Source organism: Glycine soja, chromosome 16 (assembly GCF_004193775.1).
Source record: "Glycine soja cultivar W05 chromosome 16, ASM419377v2, whole genome shotgun sequence".
Classification (NCBI taxonomy): domain Eukaryota; kingdom Viridiplantae; phylum Streptophyta; class Magnoliopsida; order Fabales; family Fabaceae; genus Glycine; species Glycine soja.
Window position 1 is genome coordinate 5,891,965 of NC_041017.1, and position 20,705 is coordinate 5,912,669.

Sequence of the window (20,705 nt, forward strand, 5' to 3'; positions counted from 1 at the left end):
TTTTAATAAAACCCGTCGTAATTTTTATGACTAACACACATTCTAAGGCGGTTTTCAATAACCGTCTTAGAATGTGGCTTTTTTCAGTTCAACAATTACAAAAATGCCACCGATTAATTTTTTAAGACGGTTTTACTATAACCGGCGTAAAAAGTGTGTCGTAAAAAAGTGTTTTTTTAGTAGTGTATTGAAGTTGTAAGTCGCACTCCAATTGGATCGTATTAGATGACATAATAGTATCCAACTTTCAGTGAACCTCTTTAATGCGTGCTTCAAGTTGTCTCTTATGTCTAAATATATTCCAAAAAAATTTCAAATTAAAATTCTATTGACCAACGTGTTGTATTGCACATTGGTCAATCATCCAGCTTGAAATTGAATGGACTTGACTTTTGTTGTCTTATACTTAGAACAACTTAGAAAATGGGATTATGGTCCAAGTTAATTGGCGGTAAGATCTCCACCAAAGCATGAAGGAAAATGATTCTCCAATCCAATGTTACCATGCATCTGTCAAGTCTTTTCCTCATGAGAACACCATTAGCCACATTCTTCCTCCAGGTAAAGGTTCCCCCAATGGTATGTAACTTCATTCACCTAGTTTTGTTCATCATATTCACTAGATCTTCCGCCCTATACAGATTAAAGGTGCCACCTGAAACTTCAGAGGGAGAAATAATTTCATTGAAGTCACCAAGAGCTAGCCAAAGTCATTGAACAAAGTTCAACATAACAAAAAGGTGCTCCCAAAGAGAAGCACAAATAGAAGGAGTTGAAGATGCATAAACAATGGTGAAAGTCCAAGTAACATCACGTCTTCTTAAACTAAAAGTGATGGCTTGAAAATTGGATTAAACGAGGAAAAATGAAATATCTCCCCTACAAGACAAAACTCAGATTCCCCTAGAATGACCCCGAGCTTCCTCTAGGAAAATTGGTTTGTAACCTAAAGAGTCCCACACATTAGAAACCCTAGAGTAAGGTGCATGCATTTTGTAAAGCAACACCAAGGAATGATGCAACTTTTTAATCAAATCATGAACATGTGAATTGTACTGTGCCTACAACACCTCTAGTATTCCATGATAACATTGTTATGTCTTGGAAATTAATCATAATAACAATGGGGAGTAGGAGATGCTAAGACTATGGTCTCTAATTGTTTGGAGATCTTGGTGCATGAGGTACTGCCAAAGAAGTGGATGTTAAGGAACGATCATTAACAACCTCCATTGTTGTAACATCATCTTTTAACCTTGGAAGGTTGCATTAGACATATGTTGTAACAAATGTAGAGTTGGTTTACCCACATTCCTTACATCATTTGTCCTATGGCTAGTAGTAGTAGCCAAAGGCTTCTTCTTTATTGCCAAACGGTGGATTAGGTTTCCTAGAGTTTGACTTGTAATAACCTTCCCTTTGGAAGCATTCAATAGTTGTCCTATTAGGGGTAGCATGGTATTTTCGCGACCTTTTATTTTTTGAAGAGATTTTTATGGGTTGGTTACCCAATTTATAAAATAGTCTCGCGTTACTATGATTACTTAGATCCCAAGATTCTGCAATTTCTCTCTCATTTCCTTACCAAACAAAATATATGAGAAACCTGATGTTTTTTTTATATATATATATATTGGATTGTTGCCGTTATGGGATCTACAGATGAAAACTAACCATTCACCATGCAACGGGTTATTATTGGTTGTGTCATTAACTTTGTGATTAATGGTTGTCAAATTAGGTAAAGATTGAGTGGTAACATTCGTTGCAACATTCAATGTTCCCAGAGACTCCTAAAAGGCTCAAACCATCGATGAAGAAGCCGTTATAGGTTGTGACGGAGAATCACCTACACCATCTTTAGCAATTTGCATTGGGAACTGCTTGCACTCCCTTGTAAGATGTCCATAACATTCACAAGTACCACAAACCCTAGGCAAACCTTTATACTTCACCCGATACAAATGCCCACTAAACCAAACATGACAAACAACAAGTTTGATTAGATCTACTTTGATGCACACCCTTGCAAAACGAACCTGGCACGCATCCAAAGTATTCATAGTAACCTTCATTTTGCCAATCATCATTGCCATTACTAGTAAAATACTCTTGTCATAAAACACCAAATTCAGTCCAGAAAAGTGAGTCCACACAAGTGTTCTTTCAATCTTTGCCTTAGAGGGGTAGGAACTAAGGGGGACCATTGTTGAATAGTGAAGTAATGGTCAAAGACCATCCAAGGTCCACCCTCCATGACCTTGAGTTGATCCTCTTCACGATCAAACTTCACCATGAAGTATTGATTCCCAATGTCAACCATCTCAAAGCCCGCTAGCAGCTTCTAGTTCTTGACTAAGCATTCTTTCAAGACATGGAATCCTATAAACTTTCCCAACACCTTGATGACAAAGGCATCCTGCTAAGGTGCACATAAGACTTCAAACACTATATCCACTATTCGAACCATCGACTTCAAGGGATTCCCATCCTCAGAGTCAATCCTATCCAACTTTTCCTTTAGTAAATCCACCCTAGGCTTTGCAGGTGGTGTAGGCCGATTCACCATTGTCTTATCCCTAAAAGAAACATATTTTTGTCTAGTATTGTCGTCGTTCTTATCCGGTGGCTCCTTCTCGATAGATCCATCCTTAAAACATAGGTTGGATACATTCTAAGAATTTTACATAGAATGTTTATTAGTTATAAAACCTACAACAAATAATATAATTTTTATCAATAATAAAATATATTTTTTAATTAGAAAATCCTTATTTTTAATCTTTATTATTTATGAAATATATTGTAAAGTAATTAAAATAAAAAAATAGACTTAAGTGTGTGTATATATTTCTTAATTTATATCTCTATTTAATAATTAAAGTAAAATATTATACACCATTTTAAATAACATTAATAGAATCCATTTAATCCTTCAATAATGTTAAATGTGATGAAATTTAATTAACACACACATGCTTAAATTGTGATAAACCATACATACATGAGTGTTACATAATAAAATTGAAGCGTAATATATAACTCATGTTATTCATCTGGTATGATTTGTCTAAATGTAAAATAGACATAGACAATTATAAAAATGTGAAAAAAGTAAAAATAAAATAAAAAAATTGTATTTTTTTAAGATAAAGATATCCCTCTAACATAAGAATCAAGGGAAATTTTTTTGAGTTTATATATATATATTAATCCTTCAATAAATTGTATAACAAATTTAGTCAACCCTTTCAATTATTATACTTATATCTAAAAAAAATCATTTCTATTGAAATACAAATGTGCAGTGAAGTTTTATATTGGTTAGAATTGAAAAAATTGAGTATCATATAAATGAGAGTAGACACATAAACTTTGAGCCTTAAGATTTTGTATTAAAGTATAATTACAGGTCTACTTATGTGATTGCTCATAGTTCATTGGTATAAATCTCTCTCGTGTTTATCCCTTCGATTGCACAACACATTTATTTGACAAATTATTGACATTATTAAATATATGGAAGTCTTTATTTATTCTTATTTCATGCTTCAATAAATGGTGAAAATAATAATTCTTACTTTTTAAACAATGTAATTATTTTTAAATTTAAATATAAATTAGTTTTAAGATGACAAAATTATTATTCTTGACATATAGAAACCTTGCATATTGTACTAGCTAGTTCAAATGTTGCACAAAAGTATTTTTTTTAGTTAACAACTTATACTTTAAGTTAAAATAACATTTCGGTCTAAATCATATGTATCTTTTATTAGAGATAATTTTGTTTGAATCGGATAGGATCATTATTGGCGAGACTCTCCTTCCAAATATTTAATGTGCTTACATACTTAGAACTCAAACCTCATATCACTAGTTAAGTTGATTACTAGTTAAGTTAAAACAATGATCCACATACTTAATATAAATGTAAAATAACATATTAACTTTTATATATATATATATATATATAATATCTTATTTTTTGTAAAGTAGATAGTAAATAAAGGATTTAATAAATTAAATAGAAAATAACATATTAACTTATATATATTAAATTTACTCTAAAATAACCCGGCCACATACATTTTATTTATTACATTATATAGTAGTTATTTGTAGTTCTATTGCATAGGGTGATTGAAACATTGATCAAAGTCATAAGGATTCAATAACTGATGTGAAATGATCTTCCATGTTCTGAAACTAGTTCGTGTTGTACCATGATTTCTTCTGAAGCTCATCAATTATTTTCTGATCCACTTGAAAAGCTTTGGTGAGAACCTCAGGAGAAATAGGTGGATTGGCTTTAAACAAAGCATTTGCAATAGTGATAGTTCCTGCATTTTGACTGCCAAGAGCAGCAATGGCAACAGCATTGCCATATCCCACATTGAGTTGGAAATGAATGAGACCAATTGGGAACACAAACACATCACCCTTGTTCAACACTTTGGTAAAGAGACGATTTCCATCTTGATTGGAAGTGACAAATCCAACATAGAGAGTTCCTTCAAGGACTAAAAGGATTTCGGTGGCTCGAGGGTGAGTGTGGGGAGGGTTTATACCCTTTGGTGCAAAATCTATGCGAGCCAAAGATATGCCAAGCGTGTTTAGTCCCGGTAGTTGATCAACAGACACAGGAGTAACTTGTGCATTATTTGGGTTGTCAGTGTTCCCGGGTTCCACATGTAGGAAGAAATCTTCAGGTTTGACAAGCTTAGGGTCTTTGCAAAATTTTCCGTTCACAAATACTGCAAATTACAAGGAAAAGGTTTTGATTAATAAAGACTAATAACAAAATTTTCACATACTACAAATACTAAAAATTACAATATATATATATATATATATATATATATATATATATATTATGCAACATGCTCAAATATTGTGTTGAGGAATGTTTTGACATACCACCATCTTTTTCTTTGGCTGCCACACAAAAATCTTGAAGAGGACTAGGGTCAGAGGCAGAGACAAGAGAGGATGTCAAAGCCAAGATGGCAACAAGGAAGTACACAACCTTCATATTTTTTTTCTTCTTCTTAGAGCTACTCTTAAATGATTCTGCTATTTAATCACTTGTAGAATTGCATTTTGATTCGTGTGAGGCTTGGTATTTATAAGGATGAAACATTGAATTGGTTTGCGGTTTATCTTTACCGTAATTAGTTCTTTATTTGATGAGGAACCATTATTTAATTTGCGTGCTTGATCAAAGAGTAGACTAAGTAGATGCTCCATATGAAAAAGAAAAAGCAAATGTTTCAGTTTTATCTCGTCCACTTGGTTTTGTACCCAGTTGTTACGCTGTTCCTGTAATATTATTTTATAATGTGAAGATTGTAAACTAAATCAAAGTTGACTTTTAGACTTTGTCTCAATATTACAGACTTGATGATATAGTTTAAATTGGCTTTCTGTTACTGTTGCAAGTTTAAACTTGGTCACCAAAAGTAGTTGGTGGAATATTTAAATTTTGTGAGGGATAGGGTCACAATCGAACCATAACTAATATATATTTACCACGGCTAAAAATGGAGACCAATTCTTATTGCCCTTGTCAAGAATTAATCAAAGACTCTGATTGCAACCCAAAATTGATAAAATTAATTTAATTTTGTAAAATTGATCATTGCTTTTTATTAAATGATATAAATGTTTTTATTATAAAATTAAGTTAGGAGTAATATAAAAGTTACTCAAATTATTTTACCTTAAAATCAATTATAAAAATTTCCCAACGTAAATAAAACATGTTAAAATTTATTTAAAATTAAGTCTAAACTTCGAATCAATTATCCAATGTAAAATTAAACATGCACTTTATCTTTGTGCCTGTGTGATTTGTTTTCATACAAACTGCTAAATTATTTCAAGAACAGTTTTTGAAGATATGTGAGGATCGGAATATATAAATGTTAGATATAACCATTGAATTTGTACGGCCTGATACAATTGTTTGGGGGTTTAATTTTATACAATTTCAACTCAAAAGATAAGCTAGATTTAATGGACAGGCTGAATTGAATTTTTATCACTAGAGTCTAGAAGGTTTAAATGGTGGAAGATTATATTTTATTAGATGAAGTTTAGTTGAATGAATGAATTGAAAATTATTTTTATTTTAACTTTCAAGAAAATTTATTTATTATAGTTGGTGATAATTTTTATCATAAATAGAAAAGATAATCAGTAGAGAAAATATACATGAAAAGTGTGAAAAGAGAGAGATTCTGAAGTAAAATTATTTTATTGAGAGAAAAATGTTTTTTGTGAGAATGTCATAATTTTCTATAACTATTGAGAGACGTATTTGAGTTTATAGAGTATACATAATTTAGGGTGGGTTATAATCATTTTATGATATTGAAATATTTTTTAAATGATTCCATGAAGGTAAACAAAAAGTGTCAAATCATATGTTTATTATTACTTTTTCTATAGTTTAATTTTTGTTGTATTATCATGATGCTTAAATGAATAATTTTATTTGATTTAGCATTGATTATCCAATAAATTTAAATAAGTTTTTATGGAAGAAATATATAAAAGTATTATTTGGAAAATGAATATAATAAAGTGAGACTTCTGCTGAAACAGAATAGTTTTTTATTTTGGATGGGTAAACCGTAAACGAAAATAGTTGTAGTACCTTGAAAGTTATGACTTATGACATCTCATTTTATGAATTAGTCCCTGGTAGATTTAGAACCTAGGGATATTCGATGATATGCAAAGGAGGGATTTTTCTCAATCCCTTTACACTTCGTCCACTTGGCATTGTTCCACACTTGTTTGATGTTGCAATAATTTAGTAAGGGTAAGTTATATGCTTTTTTTTTTTTTTTTTTTTTACAGATTTATATGCCTTATTCCGTAAAAAGAAAGTTATATGCCTTATTGGGTCACAAAATTCTTTCTACAAAGTTTTTTTTTGTAATTCATAAAATGAGATGACTTAGCTTTATACTACAGCTATTTCCGTTTACGGTTTACACATCCAAAATAAAAATAAAAAATAAAAAAACTATTCCATTTCAGTACAAGCCCTCAACTAAAGTCTCACTTTATTATATGCATTTTCCTTTAAAGTAATTTATCTTCTCCGCGGGAAATAGTTTATTTAAATAAAGCCCCAAAGCGCAGCAGGCCGTGCAAGGTCAAAGGTCGTGTCAGTGTGATTTGTTTTCATACATTAATACTACACAACGATAAAGTCTCCGGTTGCAACTGGAGTCTTTTATTAATTGTTAACATGGTAATAAGAAATGGTCTCTATGTTTAGCCACGTTAAAATATATGTTAATTATGGTTCCATTGTGACCTAATCCCTCACAAAATATCCATATTCCACCAACTACTTTTGGGGACCATGTCTAAACTTGGAACAGTCAAACCAATTTAAACTTCCTCATCAAGTCTGTAATATTGAGACAAAGTCTAAACTAAACTTTGGTTTAGTTAACGATCTTCCCTTTGTTAAGTAACATTACTGGAACACTTGCCTTTCTTTTTCATATGGATAGCATCTCCTTAGTCCATACTAATTGATCAAAGCACACATGTAGTGGTTAAGGAATGGTTCATCATCAAATAAAAAATTAATTACGGTATAGATAAACTGCAAACCAATTCAATGCTTCTTCCTTATAAATAGCAAGCTTCACATGGACCAAAATCCAATTCTCACAAGCTATTACATATATCAGAATCATTAAAGATAAGATTATATTGCTAAGAAGAAAAAATATGAAGGTTGTCTACTTGCTTGTTGCCCTCTTGGCTTTGACATCAACTGTTGTCTCTGCCTATGACCCTAGTCCTCTGCAAGATTTTTGTGTGGCAGCCAAAGAAAAAGATGGTGGTATGTCAAATTAAACACTTCTCAACACAGAATTTAAGCTTGTTGCATAATATGTATAGACATAGATGTTGTCTAGAATTATTGTTATTGATGATTTTTATTAATTAAAACCTTTGCTTGTAATTTGTAGTATTTGTGAACGGGAAATTCTGCAAGGACCCCAAGCTTGTCAAAGCAGAAGATTTCTTCAGACATGTGGAACCTGGGAAAACTGACAACCCACTAGGTTCAAACGTGACTCAGGTGTTTGTTGATCAACTACCGGGACTAAACACGCTCGGCATAGGTTTGGCTCGCATAGATTTTGCTCCAAAGGGTTTGAACGCTCCCCACACTCACCCTCGCGGCACTGAGATCCTTATAGTCCTTGAGGGTACTCTTTATGTTGGATTTGTGACTTCCAATCAAGATGGAAATCGCCTCTTCACCAAAGTGCTGAACAAGGGTGATGTGTTTGTGTTCCCAATTGGTCTCATTCATTTCCAATTGAATGTGGGATATGGCAATGCTGTTGCCATTGCTGGTCTTAGCAGTCAAAATCCAGGAGCTATCACTATTGCAAATGCTTTGTTTAAAGCTAATCCACCTATTTCTTCTGAGGTTCTCACCAAAGCTTTCCAGGTGGACAAGAGCATAATTGATTATCTTCAAAAGCAATCTTGGTACGACAACAATAACTAATTTGGGAGAATGGACGATCATTTCGCACTAGCTAGTTATTGGATATAATTGACCACTTTATGGTTTCAATCACCCCATACAATAGACCTAATAAATAAAATGTATGTGGGTTATTTTTATATTTCATATTTGTTCTTTTGGAGTTTGATTAATTTGGTTTATACACTGTTTGAGTTTAATAAAAGAACCTATTCTTGTTGGAGTTTCGGATGGATCTGATCTTTAAGTCTCTTAATTGTCAAGAGCGTCTACTATAATATGAATGCTTTGTTGGAGTTTCACAAGACATACAATTACTTGTCTTGAGAGACATAATTTAAGAAGGGGGGAGGGGAGGATGAAATGAGGTAAAAGCCTACAACAGTCAAAGATAAGTGATAAGAAAACTTATCAAACTATATTGATCATCTCCACGTATTATTACAACCGCTCCCTATATACTACATGCCGCGTTAAATTCTTAAGTTAGAAAAGTGAATTAGTGAGAGCATCGTGGTACTGTTTACCTGTTAACATTGCTCTTATACTTAGACACCAAAATAAGATGACTTAACGGATTTAATTTGGAGTCTCTCAAAAACATTAAAACCAGAACAAGAAAGATCAGACAAACAATAAAATGAAAACATATGTATGTTCATATGTCTGTCATATGTCATAATATAAATGTACAAAGAATGGTCAGGGTGATATTAAAAACTAAACAATGTTTTAATAAAATGTCTGCAAAATCTGCAACTCACAGTCACAGGCTTGCAGACAGTTCTACATGCATATTCAACGAATACGGTTCACATTAGCAAAGGGCTCAATGCTAGTTTGGAAGCCTGGGGAGTTCCAAAGACATTCCAAAGTCTCAGTGTCTCGTCTCCTGCTGCAGAGGCCACAGTACTCCCATTTGGACTTCGTGCCATATACAGCACCCTGGAGCTCTGCCTTCTTTAGCATTGAAGGGTATTTCCAAAGAGTGAGTTGGTTCTGGGTAAAACCATGCGAGCTAAGTAACTCATGCTCATTCTTGTTCCACAGCAGAGCACACACTCGTGAGCCAAGCAAACCCCCATATGAGTGTTCCAGAACTTAATGCAGTGATCACCCCCACCTCCACCAGAAGCTAGAAGATTTGCCTGGAATGGAGATCAAGCTAGTGCCTTCACAGCAGCTCTATGCTCCTCAAACCTGTGAAGCCAACGGGTCAGTGAATTTGAGGAAACCATAGCGCCATCCCATATGTGAATAACATTATCATTGCCTCCACTTGCCAATAGCTGCCCCGAGGGAGACCACCTGAGCCCACAAACCTCCTGCTGATGTCCCCTATAAGATTCCCCAATATAATGTCTGACTCTAACATCATTGTTAACAACTCTACCATTCATCCCTCCTGTTGTGTGAATATGATTGTTCCAAGACAGTGAACCTACTCATGCTTGATGTCCACCTCTTAAGGTTCTAACCTGCAGTCACCAAATCAATCCATCATCAGATTGCAACAATCATTGTAACAATCTAATTCTATGGCATCAACCAAAAAAGATCTACACAGTCAACCAATTAGAATTCACCTCATACATGGTTTTTAAAGTATAATAATAGTTACCAGCCTTAAAACATGAGAATCCCAGAGCTGGACATGCGAGTTGTTCTTCCTCATCCACAGTGACAAGTTCAGCCGTGGAGCTATAAGATGCATTCTACGGACACACGGTGTTTGCAAGGGAAATGCTCAGAACATTGCTGCTGCCCCAGTCCAAGAGATTTAAATAAAATTCATCCAATATATCAGGAGCATCCAATATCCTCTCAGAACTCTGGTAACATTTTCAAAAACAGTTAGACCACAATTATTCAAACTAGAAAAAGTTTCAAATTAACATACGTGCCTGAGGAATGTAGCGATTGGGCTTAGAGGAATTGGGTTTTGGAGGAGGACGGGAAAGGATGGAATTGGGAACGAGTTGAACCCGCCGCGTTGGGGCTTTGTTCTTGAAAGCAAAAATTTGGGTCCGGTTCATGTTGAAGGCCTCGGCGAGGTGCTTCTGGTACGCTTCTCGCGACGGTGACATCACCAGAGGGTTCTCTCTTTCTCTATTTTTCCCTTCTTGTTCTCTTCGGTGAGCATGTAGTGTGCCGAAGTCCATGGTAGAACGATTCAGAATAAACCCGTCCAACTGTTTTCCAAGACAAGAAAGATTATCTGATATTTTAGGGTTTCTGTGGGTTTTGTTTTACTTTCTATTTCAAGAAAATAAAGAGATTAGGTTTTAGGGTTTCTATGTAATCCTTTCGTTGCCTTTCTTTGCTTCAACATTAAGAAATATACAACTCAAAAAGCTATCAAATAAAAGTTAATTCAAACGGAACAACAAAATGATAAACTGAGCAAGACAAATCAAGGTATCCCACATATTTGATTCATAGAGACCATGTAGACACTCAGACTTACAATTGATCATTGTGGTAGAAGGCAAGGGGTGACCTCACAAAATCTGGATTTTGCATAATGCTTAGTTTCTGTGACGGTGACCTCAAGAGGAGCATAAACAGATAGATTTGTGTCAACATCAACTGTTAGAATCCATCGTTCCTCTGTTGCAAGGACAAAAAGTTGTTAGGTACATAACCAATAATAAACCATTAATGAGTTTTAACCTCTAACATGTCAGCTCAAGCGAAAGCCCATTGCACTCAACTTCACAAGAATCTAAGCATGAGAAGAGCATTCTATTTGTGTTCTCATGGTCCAGATGACATAAAGCATAGAAAAGTCTCATACATTAATAAGTACAAAACATATTGACAGTGAAATTCAAAGCATATTAACGCACAAATCCTCCTTCAGTAACCATGAAGCAAAACCCTAGAATTTAGAGAATGTTGAACCAAATATCCAATTTTTTTTAATTTTTTTTTTATGGAAAACCCCTAGCATACTTTCTTTGAGAAAGAAAGAGAATCACAGTTTTTCGTCATTTTTTTCCATTGAAAAGTGGTACTTTTTTTTTTCTTTCTTCCACTGCAAAACTACTTAATTTGTTTTTTCATTCTTCTATTAAAAATTGATACAAGTATACTTTTCTTTTCGCAGACAGATAAAATATAATTATTTTTTACGTTAATATTTTAAACCAATTGTTTTTTGTGATATTAAAGAGTTAAAATATAACAATTTTGTATATCATAATATTATTCATATAACATAAAAATACATTTGAATTAGTTCTAATTTTGTATTATTTTTCTTGCATTAATATAAGTAAATTGATTTTAATTAATATGCAATTTTTCCTTAATTTATTTAATTTTACAATTAAACAGGTCTAAAATATACGCTTCTTTAAGATTTTAGTTTTAATTTATTTATATCTGATAATTAATTTAAGATTTTAATTCGATATAATGGTATGAAAAAAAAATTAATTTGATATGATTTTATCCCCACACTAGGACAAATTAATAAGTTTAATAAATTTATATAATTAAAGTAATAAACATATTTTAGACAGCCATAAAGTATAATTTAGGTTAATTAGCTAATTAAGTTTAAATTTCAAATATTTTGTGGTTTAATTAATTAAATTATGTATTATTATGTACTATTAATAAATAGTTGATTAGTAGTACATAATAATGCATAATTGCTCCCATTATTAAATTTCTACTAGTAAATAGGAATGGAGAAATAATTAATTCATGCATTAATTAAGTTTACATAAATTCCTCCCATGATTAAAATTCTACTAATAAATAGTTAACTTTTAGTTTCTTCTTTCCTGTCCTTATTTTTTTATTACATTTACTCTTCTCTTTTTACTACTGTATTTTTTTTTTTATTGCATGACTAACTTACCTTATGTATTTTCCTGCATACAAAATGAAGTACATATTTAGATATAATTTAACAACAGTAGAGATACAAGTTCTAAATTGAACGTAAACACTTAATAATTTCAGAGTAGTTTCTAACGTTTTTTTATATATTAGTTTCTAATGTATAACTTTTATATTTTTGTTTATTTTTATTTTTAATATATTTATTAAATTTTTTGTTTAATTTTTTAAATAAAATATAATTTTATTATTTTTCAGTTATTTTAATAATTAATCTTATCGAATATTTGTACTTAATTTAATAAGTTAATTTTTTAACTTTTTATATTTTAAATTTCAGTTAACTTATCGATTAATTTTATGAAACATGCCATATATTTTTTTTCTTTCTCAAGAGAAGTGGTGGGACCCTCTCACACTTTTAAACAAAGTTAAATAACACTATGAAATCTTAATTTTGTGAACCTTTTGCAGAATAAAAAACCTTCTGTATGAACCATAAGTTTTTATTTTGTTTTATCCATCTTTAAATTTGAGTCATAATTGTAGCAATTAGAGAGGAAAAAAAATAAATTTTGCTGTGTATTGAAAAATAGATAATTTAATGGGTATATCCGCCCTATAGATAAAATGAACAAAAATATTTCTACTTTTTTTTATCAATGGAACATGAATAGGTAATAAAGTACCGAAACCTATAGGTTCTGTAAAATTACTTAAATAATTTTAATTATATATTAATTAAGTTGATATAATATAATTCTAATTTTAATATAAATATAAATAAATCAATATTATATATTTTTAGTATAAATATATATATTTAATTTTTTATAAGGATAATAATATGCTTCAAATTTATTTATTTTTTGTTTAATTTAATTTTTTAAAAATAGTCACATATGCGAATATACTTACAAATATATATGAAATTCATGGATACTCGCTTAACGAAATACTCATGCAAGAGCGAGGAAGTCACGAGCACTATAAAAATACTTTATAAATATAAATAACGGGACGATTATGAGAGTCTATTTCTTGAACTTATCTCACCTTAATTATTATCATCTCTAATAACAATTTCGGTTTGCACAATACCAAATCATATTTATGAAGTAATTAACATTTTATACAATATGCACAATTAAAAATGATCATCTGAAGTCTGAAACTATATATATATATCACTATAACATTAACATCAAAATACACTTCATAATTTTTAAAAAAGTTATACTTAATGTCACTAATATTATTAAAATTTAGAGTCCTTTAATTTATTAGAATAAGTATTAAAATAAATACATTTAAAAATTTACATATTTATGAAATATATACTTTTTGTAAGAAAAATTAATATTACATATTAATTAAAATAATGATATATATTATGTTAATTTTCTGTGCATTGCACAAGTCTATAATAGTAGTATATATATTACCAATAAAATATATATGTCACAAAATTAGCATAAATTTTATGAGATTTTTTTATTTTTAGGTATTTTTAAAAAATTGAAAATTGAAATATAATATTTATATTAATGTAAATGTTATAAATAAGAAGCTGATAATAAAAAAATTGTGATAATAAAAAATCAGTCAATATCTATTTAAAATTTAATGATTTAATTAATTAATCATCAATTTAGTCAAAATTAAACTTATATATACTTATAATAAGTGCATTTGTTACTATAATTAAATAAAAAATTATATACTTATAATAAATTCATTCATTTGTTTCTGTAATCAAATATGGATTTAATTGATTAAATTGATTGCCTCAATTATTATACAAAAATATATTAATTACATAAAATATGATTCCTAATAAAATGGTGATAATTGATATAATAATGATTTATTGTAAACTTTTCTTCTTTCCTTCAATACAGAGACAAGAGTCACCACATATAACGGTGGACCTACATTACTTTGTGGAGATACACTTACACCCCTTCATTTTTAAAATTTATTAAATTTGTAAATAAAATTTTATATTTTTATATTTTATTTCATTTATATTTATACAATTGAACTCACTAATTTTATTTTTTATAATTTATTTTCAATAATTTAGAGTCTTGAATCCCCTAGTGATCACATGTGTATATATTATAGAGCCACACATATATTATAGAGCCACACACTGTCACAAACATATACACACATGCATGCAATAGATGATTAATTAGTACACACATATCTATCTATCACCACCCTTAAGACCAAAAGTCACAGCACAATGATCCTCCCCACCTATCTCAACTTCTTCTCTGTGCTCCTCCTACTGCTCATTCTCTATTTCTCTTCTGTCCTTGCATCTGAAGCTGGTATGAACCATCACATCGAAAGAAACGCTTTGCATTTTTTATATATTGTTACTGAACTTTAATTTATTTACAGACTTCTTTGGGAGTCACAAAATAACTATATATGCCTGTGAAAAGAAAAACAAAATGACTATATATGCCTCATTCACCTTTTCTACGAGCTCACATCATAAATTAATAGTCATTTTGCATATTTGTGAAGCTATACACTTTTTTTTCATGATGTTTTCCCACTTTTTTATCTTTTATTTGTTGCCAACATTTTCTCCTATAATTACGTGTGCTCAATTTCTTTATGTCAAAAAATATATGGTCCTTTGTCTCCCTCAATTTGACATCTTTTTTTTTCTTATCAAAATTTAAATACCCTTAATTGTTTAATTTAATCTCTTAATTGGGCAATGCAATTTTTCACAGTTTCACCAGTTAATGATAAATAGAAAAATGGTGAAAAGAGGGGAAGGGACGAATTCGATCTTTACATTTCTTGGAATATATTAAAGCTCTTCTAATTGTAGTATCTAGTGGTCCAATTCCAAAAATCGTGGTTATAGATTATCAATTGGAATCATTAGTCTTTTATTTCTGTTTATTGAGTTTGACCTTAATTGGCTTGTCCCATGTGTGAACAAATGATGAAGAATTTAGCTACGCTAAAGGAACTAGCAATGGGCCAGAGAATTGGTGGCATCTCAACCCAAAATGGAAAGTATGTCAGTATGGAAAACTACAATCTCCCATTGATCTCCGAGACAGATGGGTGAAAGTTCTTCCTCAACTGGGTGAACTTCAAAAAGTTTACAAACCAGCTCCTGCTGTCCTAAAGAATATGGGTCATTATATCACGGTGAGCGATTGCAAAATTGATTTTGAAAGAAAGTGATTTAGTTTTTATTCTAAAAAAAATATAAGTTAGTATAATAAAATTTTATATATCCAACAAAAAGTTAGGTTTGATTAAAAACTATTTTGGATCAAGAATATTTACCAAGTGATATATATATGTTTTTGGACACTTTCAGTTGTTGCATCTTATTGCAACATCAATACACTGGAAATCTTATTAACATGAACTCATCAACTGGGGCAACATTTTTTCTAGTCACATATAGCAATACAAGTACTTATCAAGGAATCAGTACAATTCCCTGACAGCTGAGACATATTTGCATAAATAACCTAATATTTGTGCTTAATTTTTGGACAGGTTCGATGGAACGGGGATGCAGGCCAACTTCGTATAAATGGAAATTACTACAAACTGATTCAATTTCATTGGCATACACCTTCAGAGCACACATTGAATGGATTAAAGTGAGTTAATTTGCCACTTTTCTGTTGGCTTGGCTTAATTGATATGATAGTCCGTATAAATATCTATGTTGTATGTATATCTAGGTTTGATTTGGAGTTGCATGCAGTCCATCAAAACTCTAGAGGAGAAACTGCTGTTATTGGAATATGGTATAAAATTGGCAGTCCAGATCCCTTTCTTTCAAAGGTTTGCTATATTTCTTGAAATCCGTATACTTGGTTTGTTTATGCATGACTTTAATTTGTAGAGTATAGACTACACTTACATTATACATGTGCTATCTAGTTGAAATGAATGTGTGCAAATATGTAAATTTAGGTACATATATAGTTTTCTCCGTATAAATTGTAATTAAGATAACTTTGCCTCTGATGTGATCATGTAAATCTCAAATTTTAGAAGCAGCCTACAGATAAAAATTGAAAAAAATAGAATATTGAGAGGCTGTAATCATATTCATGTGTACTCATATGTTTCGGTTAGTTCAAGCATTTCTTGTGTTTTGAACTGTTTTAATTAATCACTTTGCCTTGCAAAACTTCGGTGCTGGAAATGATTTTATAGTGACTCAGTGATTAGTTTAAATTCGTTATTTTAAACAAAAAAACTTGATTCTTGTTGGCAGCTGCTCAACAACATAAAATCAATTCGCGACAAGGACATAGATTTAGGAGTAATCAACCCAGGAGACATATATTTTAGAAGCAGAAAGTACTACAGATATGTTGGTTCTCTTACAAATCCACCTTGCACTGAAGGTGTTGTTTGGTCATTCGTGAAGGAGGTTCTGTACTTTCACATGATTTCCGTAACTAGAGTAGATTGATTTGTAATTTTGTACTATACACCATTTTCTCAAAACTTTTGTTGCATGTCTATTACAGGTGAAAACAGTCTCAATGGAGCAGTTAAGTGCCTTGAAAGGAGCTGTTCATCATGTAAGTAATAACACCCACAACAATATTTATCAAATAAAGTTTCCTAAAAAAATGTTTTTCAATTTAATTTAATTAAAAATACAGACATTATCATCTAATTATAAATTATCATATAATTAAAATATATTTACTTTATGTAATAATGATTTAAAAGTCATATTTAAAGTGATTTTTAATTGATTTAGTGTAAAAATATTTTCACTAACATTTATGTTTTTAACGAAGCATGAATTTGACTTTTAGAATTGTTGATTAAATCTAAAATATATCCCCATAAGTGAGCACAAAAATACAACTACAATCCTTATCGAAATAGCAACTGTTCAACAGGGATTTGAGGAAAATGCAAGGCCAACACAGGCACTTAAAGGAAGACAAGTTTGGTTATATAACCCTAATTATTAAGGAGAATGAAAAGTGTACTTATACATAAAAGATGTAAATGGGACCGATCAAAGTGGTGTTTATTTATTTAAGATAAAATAAAAGAGAGAATCGTGTAGTGTTCCTGCAACTTAAAGGACTCAACCAATAATTAAGATTTGAGCATTTGTTCTCGTATAGTGTTCCTGCAATTACTACAAGAAATATGCTGTTTCTCTGGAGTTTTTGCTACGGAAAAAATCTGCACCAAATTCCTGCAATTTTTGTTGCCATAATTTCAATTATAGGAATTTTTATGCGGATAAAAATTCCCAAGAGATGACATGAATTTTTTGGTTTTATGCGGATTGTCCTTCAAATTAAAATCCACAGAAACTAATAAATATAAATAAATAAAATATAAAAATAATAAATTTGTATTTTGTCCCTCTTGTGCCCAAACCTCAAAACATATATAACATGGTATGAAAAGAGACTTCTAAAGTATTCCTCACAATCCGCTCTCACGTATTTCATCACTCCAAACTCTCTTTTCTCTCTATCAAAACCTTGTGTTCCTCGCGAACTTGAAGCAAATCTACGCATTTTCGTCACACGTTCTTGTAAATTCTTTGCATTATCGCTAATAACGTGTTTTCTCGGAATCAATTATTTCTTTTATTAATAATTTTGTGGTGTTGTAGATCTGATAATTCCGATCTAGCATTTTCCTTTTCATGTATAATATTTCTAGTAACAAAGACCTTTGAGTTTATAGAGTCCTTAGGAAAGACCCTTCCCACGGGGCCATACTTCCTCCGAACTCTATTTTCCCTCCTCTTCATGGCCCCAAATCTGTACTATCTCCTCCTCTTTGTCATTAAACTCATATAGCCACTTTTCATGATTGCAAGGATAGTCCTCACTCATCTCAGAGAAAAACCCTAAGAGGAAGTCAAGAATCAGATCTCGGGATGAAAAGCCCTCACACTGTTCTCACTAAGAAAAACCCTAGCATAACCTCATGAAGAGAGCCCAACATGTGAAACTAATCATTATCCCTATTATAATTGAGGTTTTTCAATTTCATCATCATATATACACTGCAAAGTTTTAGATCAAACGTTTAAAGCCTCTTAAGTCGTGACACAATTGAAAGGGTACGCTCTTTGTTTTAATGGATTGAAATAATGTCTCCTCATTTTTTTTTATCCATTTTCCTTGTCATTTCAATTAATTAAACAGTGATCCATGATTTCTAATTAAGCCACGCTCTTTCTTGTTGGTATTCTTTTGTTTACCCATCCTCTTTTTAACCAAGTGATAAAACGAGCATGAAAGGGAGGCATATGATTCTTTCATTAAACTCAAACAATATATTGAACTATATCAAACACAAAACAGAACAACTACACGGTAAAGAAATACAAACCACAGACATTTTACTTATTACAATAATAACTATTTGTAGGTCAATTGCCTACGGTGATTGACATATTGAAGTAATCAAATATCCATAATTAGCGTCAAATAATCGTCCATATTTCAAATCTAGTTATTGTTGTCATACCAAGATTGCTTTTGAAGATAATCAATTGTGCTCTTGTCCACCTGGAAGGCTTTGGTGAGAACCTCAGGAGAAATAGGAGGATTAGCTTTAAACAAAGCATTTGCAATAGTGATAGTTCCTGGATTTTGGCTACTAAGACCAGCAATGGCAACAGCATTACCATACCCCACATTGAGTTGGAAATGAATGAGACCAATTGGGAAGACAAACACATCACCCTTGTTCAGCACTTTGGTGAAGAGGCGATTTCCATCTTGATTAGAAGTCACAAATCCAACATAAAGAGTTCCCTCAAGTACTATAAGGATCTCAGTACCACGAGGATGAGTGTGGGGAGGGTTTAAACCCTTTGGTGCATAATCTATGCGAGCCAAAGATATGCCCAGTGTGTTTAGTCCAGGTAGTTGATCAACAAAGACCGGAGTCACTTGTGAACCTAGTGGATTCGCAGTATTCGCAGGTTCCACATGTTTGAAGAAATCTTCAGCTTTCACAAGCTTGGGATCTTTGCAGAATTTTCCATTCACAAATACTACAAATTTAACAGGGCAAAATTTTAATTAAAATATATGAATCACAATAATTCCAGGGAAAAAAATTGATTAAAATTTGTGTAGCAAGACTTGTGAGGAGTGTTTGTTTGTACATACCACCATCTTTTTCTTTGGCCGCCACACAAAAATCTTGCAGAGGACTAGGGTCATAGGCAGAGACCACAGTGGATGTCAAAGCCAAGATAGCAACAAGGAAGTATACAACTTTCATTTTTTCTCCTCTTAGTAGTAATGCACTCTTATCTTAAATGATTTCGCTTGTGAGAATTGAATTAATTTTGATTCATGTGAAGCTTGCTATATATAAGGATGAAGCATTGAATTGGTTTGCAGTTTAACTATACCCTAATTAATTCTTTATTGGATGATGAACCATTCCTTAACAACTAATGCATACTTAATCAAAGAGTAGACTTAGCAGATGCCTGAGATGGAGAAGCAATGTTATTATTTTACCTGTCCACTTGGCTTCGTACGAGCCCAGTAATATCATTTTATAATTGGAAGCTCCTTTACTGAATCAAAGGTCAGTTTAGACTGTCTCAATTTTCAGAACTGATGATAATAGTTTAATGTATTTAAAATATTACCTCTTTTCCTCCCTTATCTCTTATTGGCTTCCTGTTACTGTCTCAAGTTTAAACATGGCCATCAAAGTAGGATTTGGAATATCGAAATTTCGTGTAACTTGTTTTCTTACACTACTAAAGATTTTTATTCATTGACTGTGCACAGCCTGATCCATTTGCTTCCGGCCATAATTTTAATAACTCTCCAGGCCTTCATTTTAAAATTATTAATCACATTAGTACGAGCATGAAAGTACAATAATTATATAAAAATCTTTTTTAAGCCATATATAATAACATATGATTACTATAAAATATGAAGTTTCTATTTTAAGTTATAATTTACTTTTTTAAAATTGACCAAATATTATATATTTTACGCACTTAAATATGTTTTTGACAGTAAAATATAATAGTATTTTAGTCATGGTTCCTAAAAAAGTGTTGCTTTATTTTTTGTTTTTGACAGTAAAATATAATAGTATTTTAATATTATAATACAATCATCATTTAATTTGTTAGCTATTTTTACTTACTATTTTACTATAAATTACATAAACTATGATCTCTAGAGCAGGTATGTGTATGAAATCAAACCTTTTAAAAAATGATTTTTTCTATCTAAACATTGTAAAACAACGAGCTAAATTTTAATTTGTTCTTTTAGTTAGC

At 31.3% G+C, this 20,705-nt stretch overlaps 4 protein-coding genes and 1 pseudogene across 4 annotated transcripts; 2 read left to right on the forward strand and 3 right to left on the reverse strand.

The window, feature by feature from the left end:
- Positions 1 to 4,023: 4,023 nt before the first annotated feature.
- On the reverse strand, positions 4,024 to 5,106 carry LOC114389690 (germin-like protein subfamily 1 member 7). Its single transcript, XM_028350428.1, has 2 exons — positions 4,921 to 5,106; positions 4,024 to 4,757 (listed from the first exon to the last, which is right to left on the reverse strand). Exons 1-2 carry the CDS (start codon positions 5,033 to 5,035, stop codon positions 4,210 to 4,212), a joined length of 663 nt encoding a protein of 220 aa, XP_028206229.1. The 5' UTR covers positions 5,036 to 5,106; the 3' UTR covers positions 4,024 to 4,209.
- Positions 5,107 to 7,683: 2,577 nt separating this feature from the next.
- LOC114389575 (germin-like protein subfamily 1 member 7) lies at positions 7,684 to 8,760 on the forward strand. The gene is made up of 2 exons (XM_028350274.1): positions 7,684 to 7,873; positions 8,004 to 8,760. The coding sequence occupies exons 1-2, from the start codon at positions 7,759 to 7,761 to the stop codon at positions 8,552 to 8,554; spliced, it is 666 nt and encodes a 221-aa protein (XP_028206075.1). The 5' UTR covers positions 7,684 to 7,758; the 3' UTR covers positions 8,555 to 8,760.
- A 486-nt stretch (positions 8,761 to 9,246) lies between these two features.
- On the reverse strand, positions 9,247 to 10,152 carry LOC114389576 (annotated as a pseudogene).
- Positions 10,153 to 14,636: 4,484 nt separating this feature from the next.
- LOC114391108 (alpha carbonic anhydrase 4-like) lies at positions 14,637 to 17,382 on the forward strand. Its single transcript, XM_028352098.1, has 7 exons — positions 14,637 to 14,724; positions 15,366 to 15,571; positions 15,932 to 16,038; positions 16,123 to 16,225; positions 16,665 to 16,823; positions 16,924 to 16,977; positions 17,308 to 17,382. The coding sequence occupies exons 1-7, from the start codon at positions 14,637 to 14,639 to the stop codon at positions 17,380 to 17,382; spliced, it is 792 nt and encodes a 263-aa protein (XP_028207899.1).
- A 1,293-nt stretch (positions 17,383 to 18,675) lies between these two features.
- Positions 18,676 to 19,748, reverse strand: LOC114389720 (germin-like protein subfamily 1 member 7). Its single transcript, XM_028350462.1, has 2 exons — positions 19,561 to 19,748; positions 18,676 to 19,442 (listed from the first exon to the last, which is right to left on the reverse strand). Exons 1-2 carry the CDS (start codon positions 19,673 to 19,675, stop codon positions 18,892 to 18,894), a joined length of 666 nt encoding a protein of 221 aa, XP_028206263.1. The 5' UTR covers positions 19,676 to 19,748; the 3' UTR covers positions 18,676 to 18,891.
- Between the last annotated feature and the right edge of the window lie 957 nt (positions 19,749 to 20,705).

What these genes read in the sequence shown, in the direction of transcription:
- LOC114389690 (XM_028350428.1), bottom strand. Translation starts at nt 5,035, where the DNA reads ATGAAGGTTGTGTACTTCCTTGTTGCCATCTTGGCTTTGACATCCTCT. An exon ending in AGCCAAAGAAAAAGATGGTG is followed by an intron (nt 4,758 to 4,920) that starts GTATGTCAAAAC and finishes TGTAATTTGCAG; the next exon opens with TATTTGTGAACGGAAAATTT.
- LOC114389575 (XM_028350274.1), top strand. Translation starts at nt 7,759, where the DNA reads ATGAAGGTTGTCTACTTGCTTGTTGCCCTCTTGGCTTTGACATCAACT. An exon ending in AGCCAAAGAAAAAGATGGTG is followed by an intron (nt 7,874 to 8,003) that starts GTATGTCAAATT and finishes TGTAATTTGTAG; the next exon opens with TATTTGTGAACGGGAAATTC.
- LOC114391108 (XM_028352098.1), top strand. Translation starts at nt 14,637, where the DNA reads ATGATCCTCCCCACCTATCTCAACTTCTTCTCTGTGCTCCTCCTACTG. An exon ending in CAGATCCCTTTCTTTCAAAG is followed by an intron (nt 16,226 to 16,664) that starts GTTTGCTATATT and finishes TCTTGTTGGCAG; the next exon opens with CTGCTCAACAACATAAAATC. An exon ending in TTTGGTCATTCGTGAAGGAG is followed by an intron (nt 16,824 to 16,923) that starts GTTCTGTACTTT and finishes TGTCTATTACAG; the next exon opens with GTGAAAACAGTCTCAATGGA.
- LOC114389720 (XM_028350462.1), bottom strand. Translation starts at nt 19,675, where the DNA reads ATGAAAGTTGTATACTTCCTTGTTGCTATCTTGGCTTTGACATCCACT. An exon ending in GGCCAAAGAAAAAGATGGTG is followed by an intron (nt 19,443 to 19,560) that starts GTATGTACAAAC and finishes TTAAATTTGTAG; the next exon opens with TATTTGTGAATGGAAAATTC.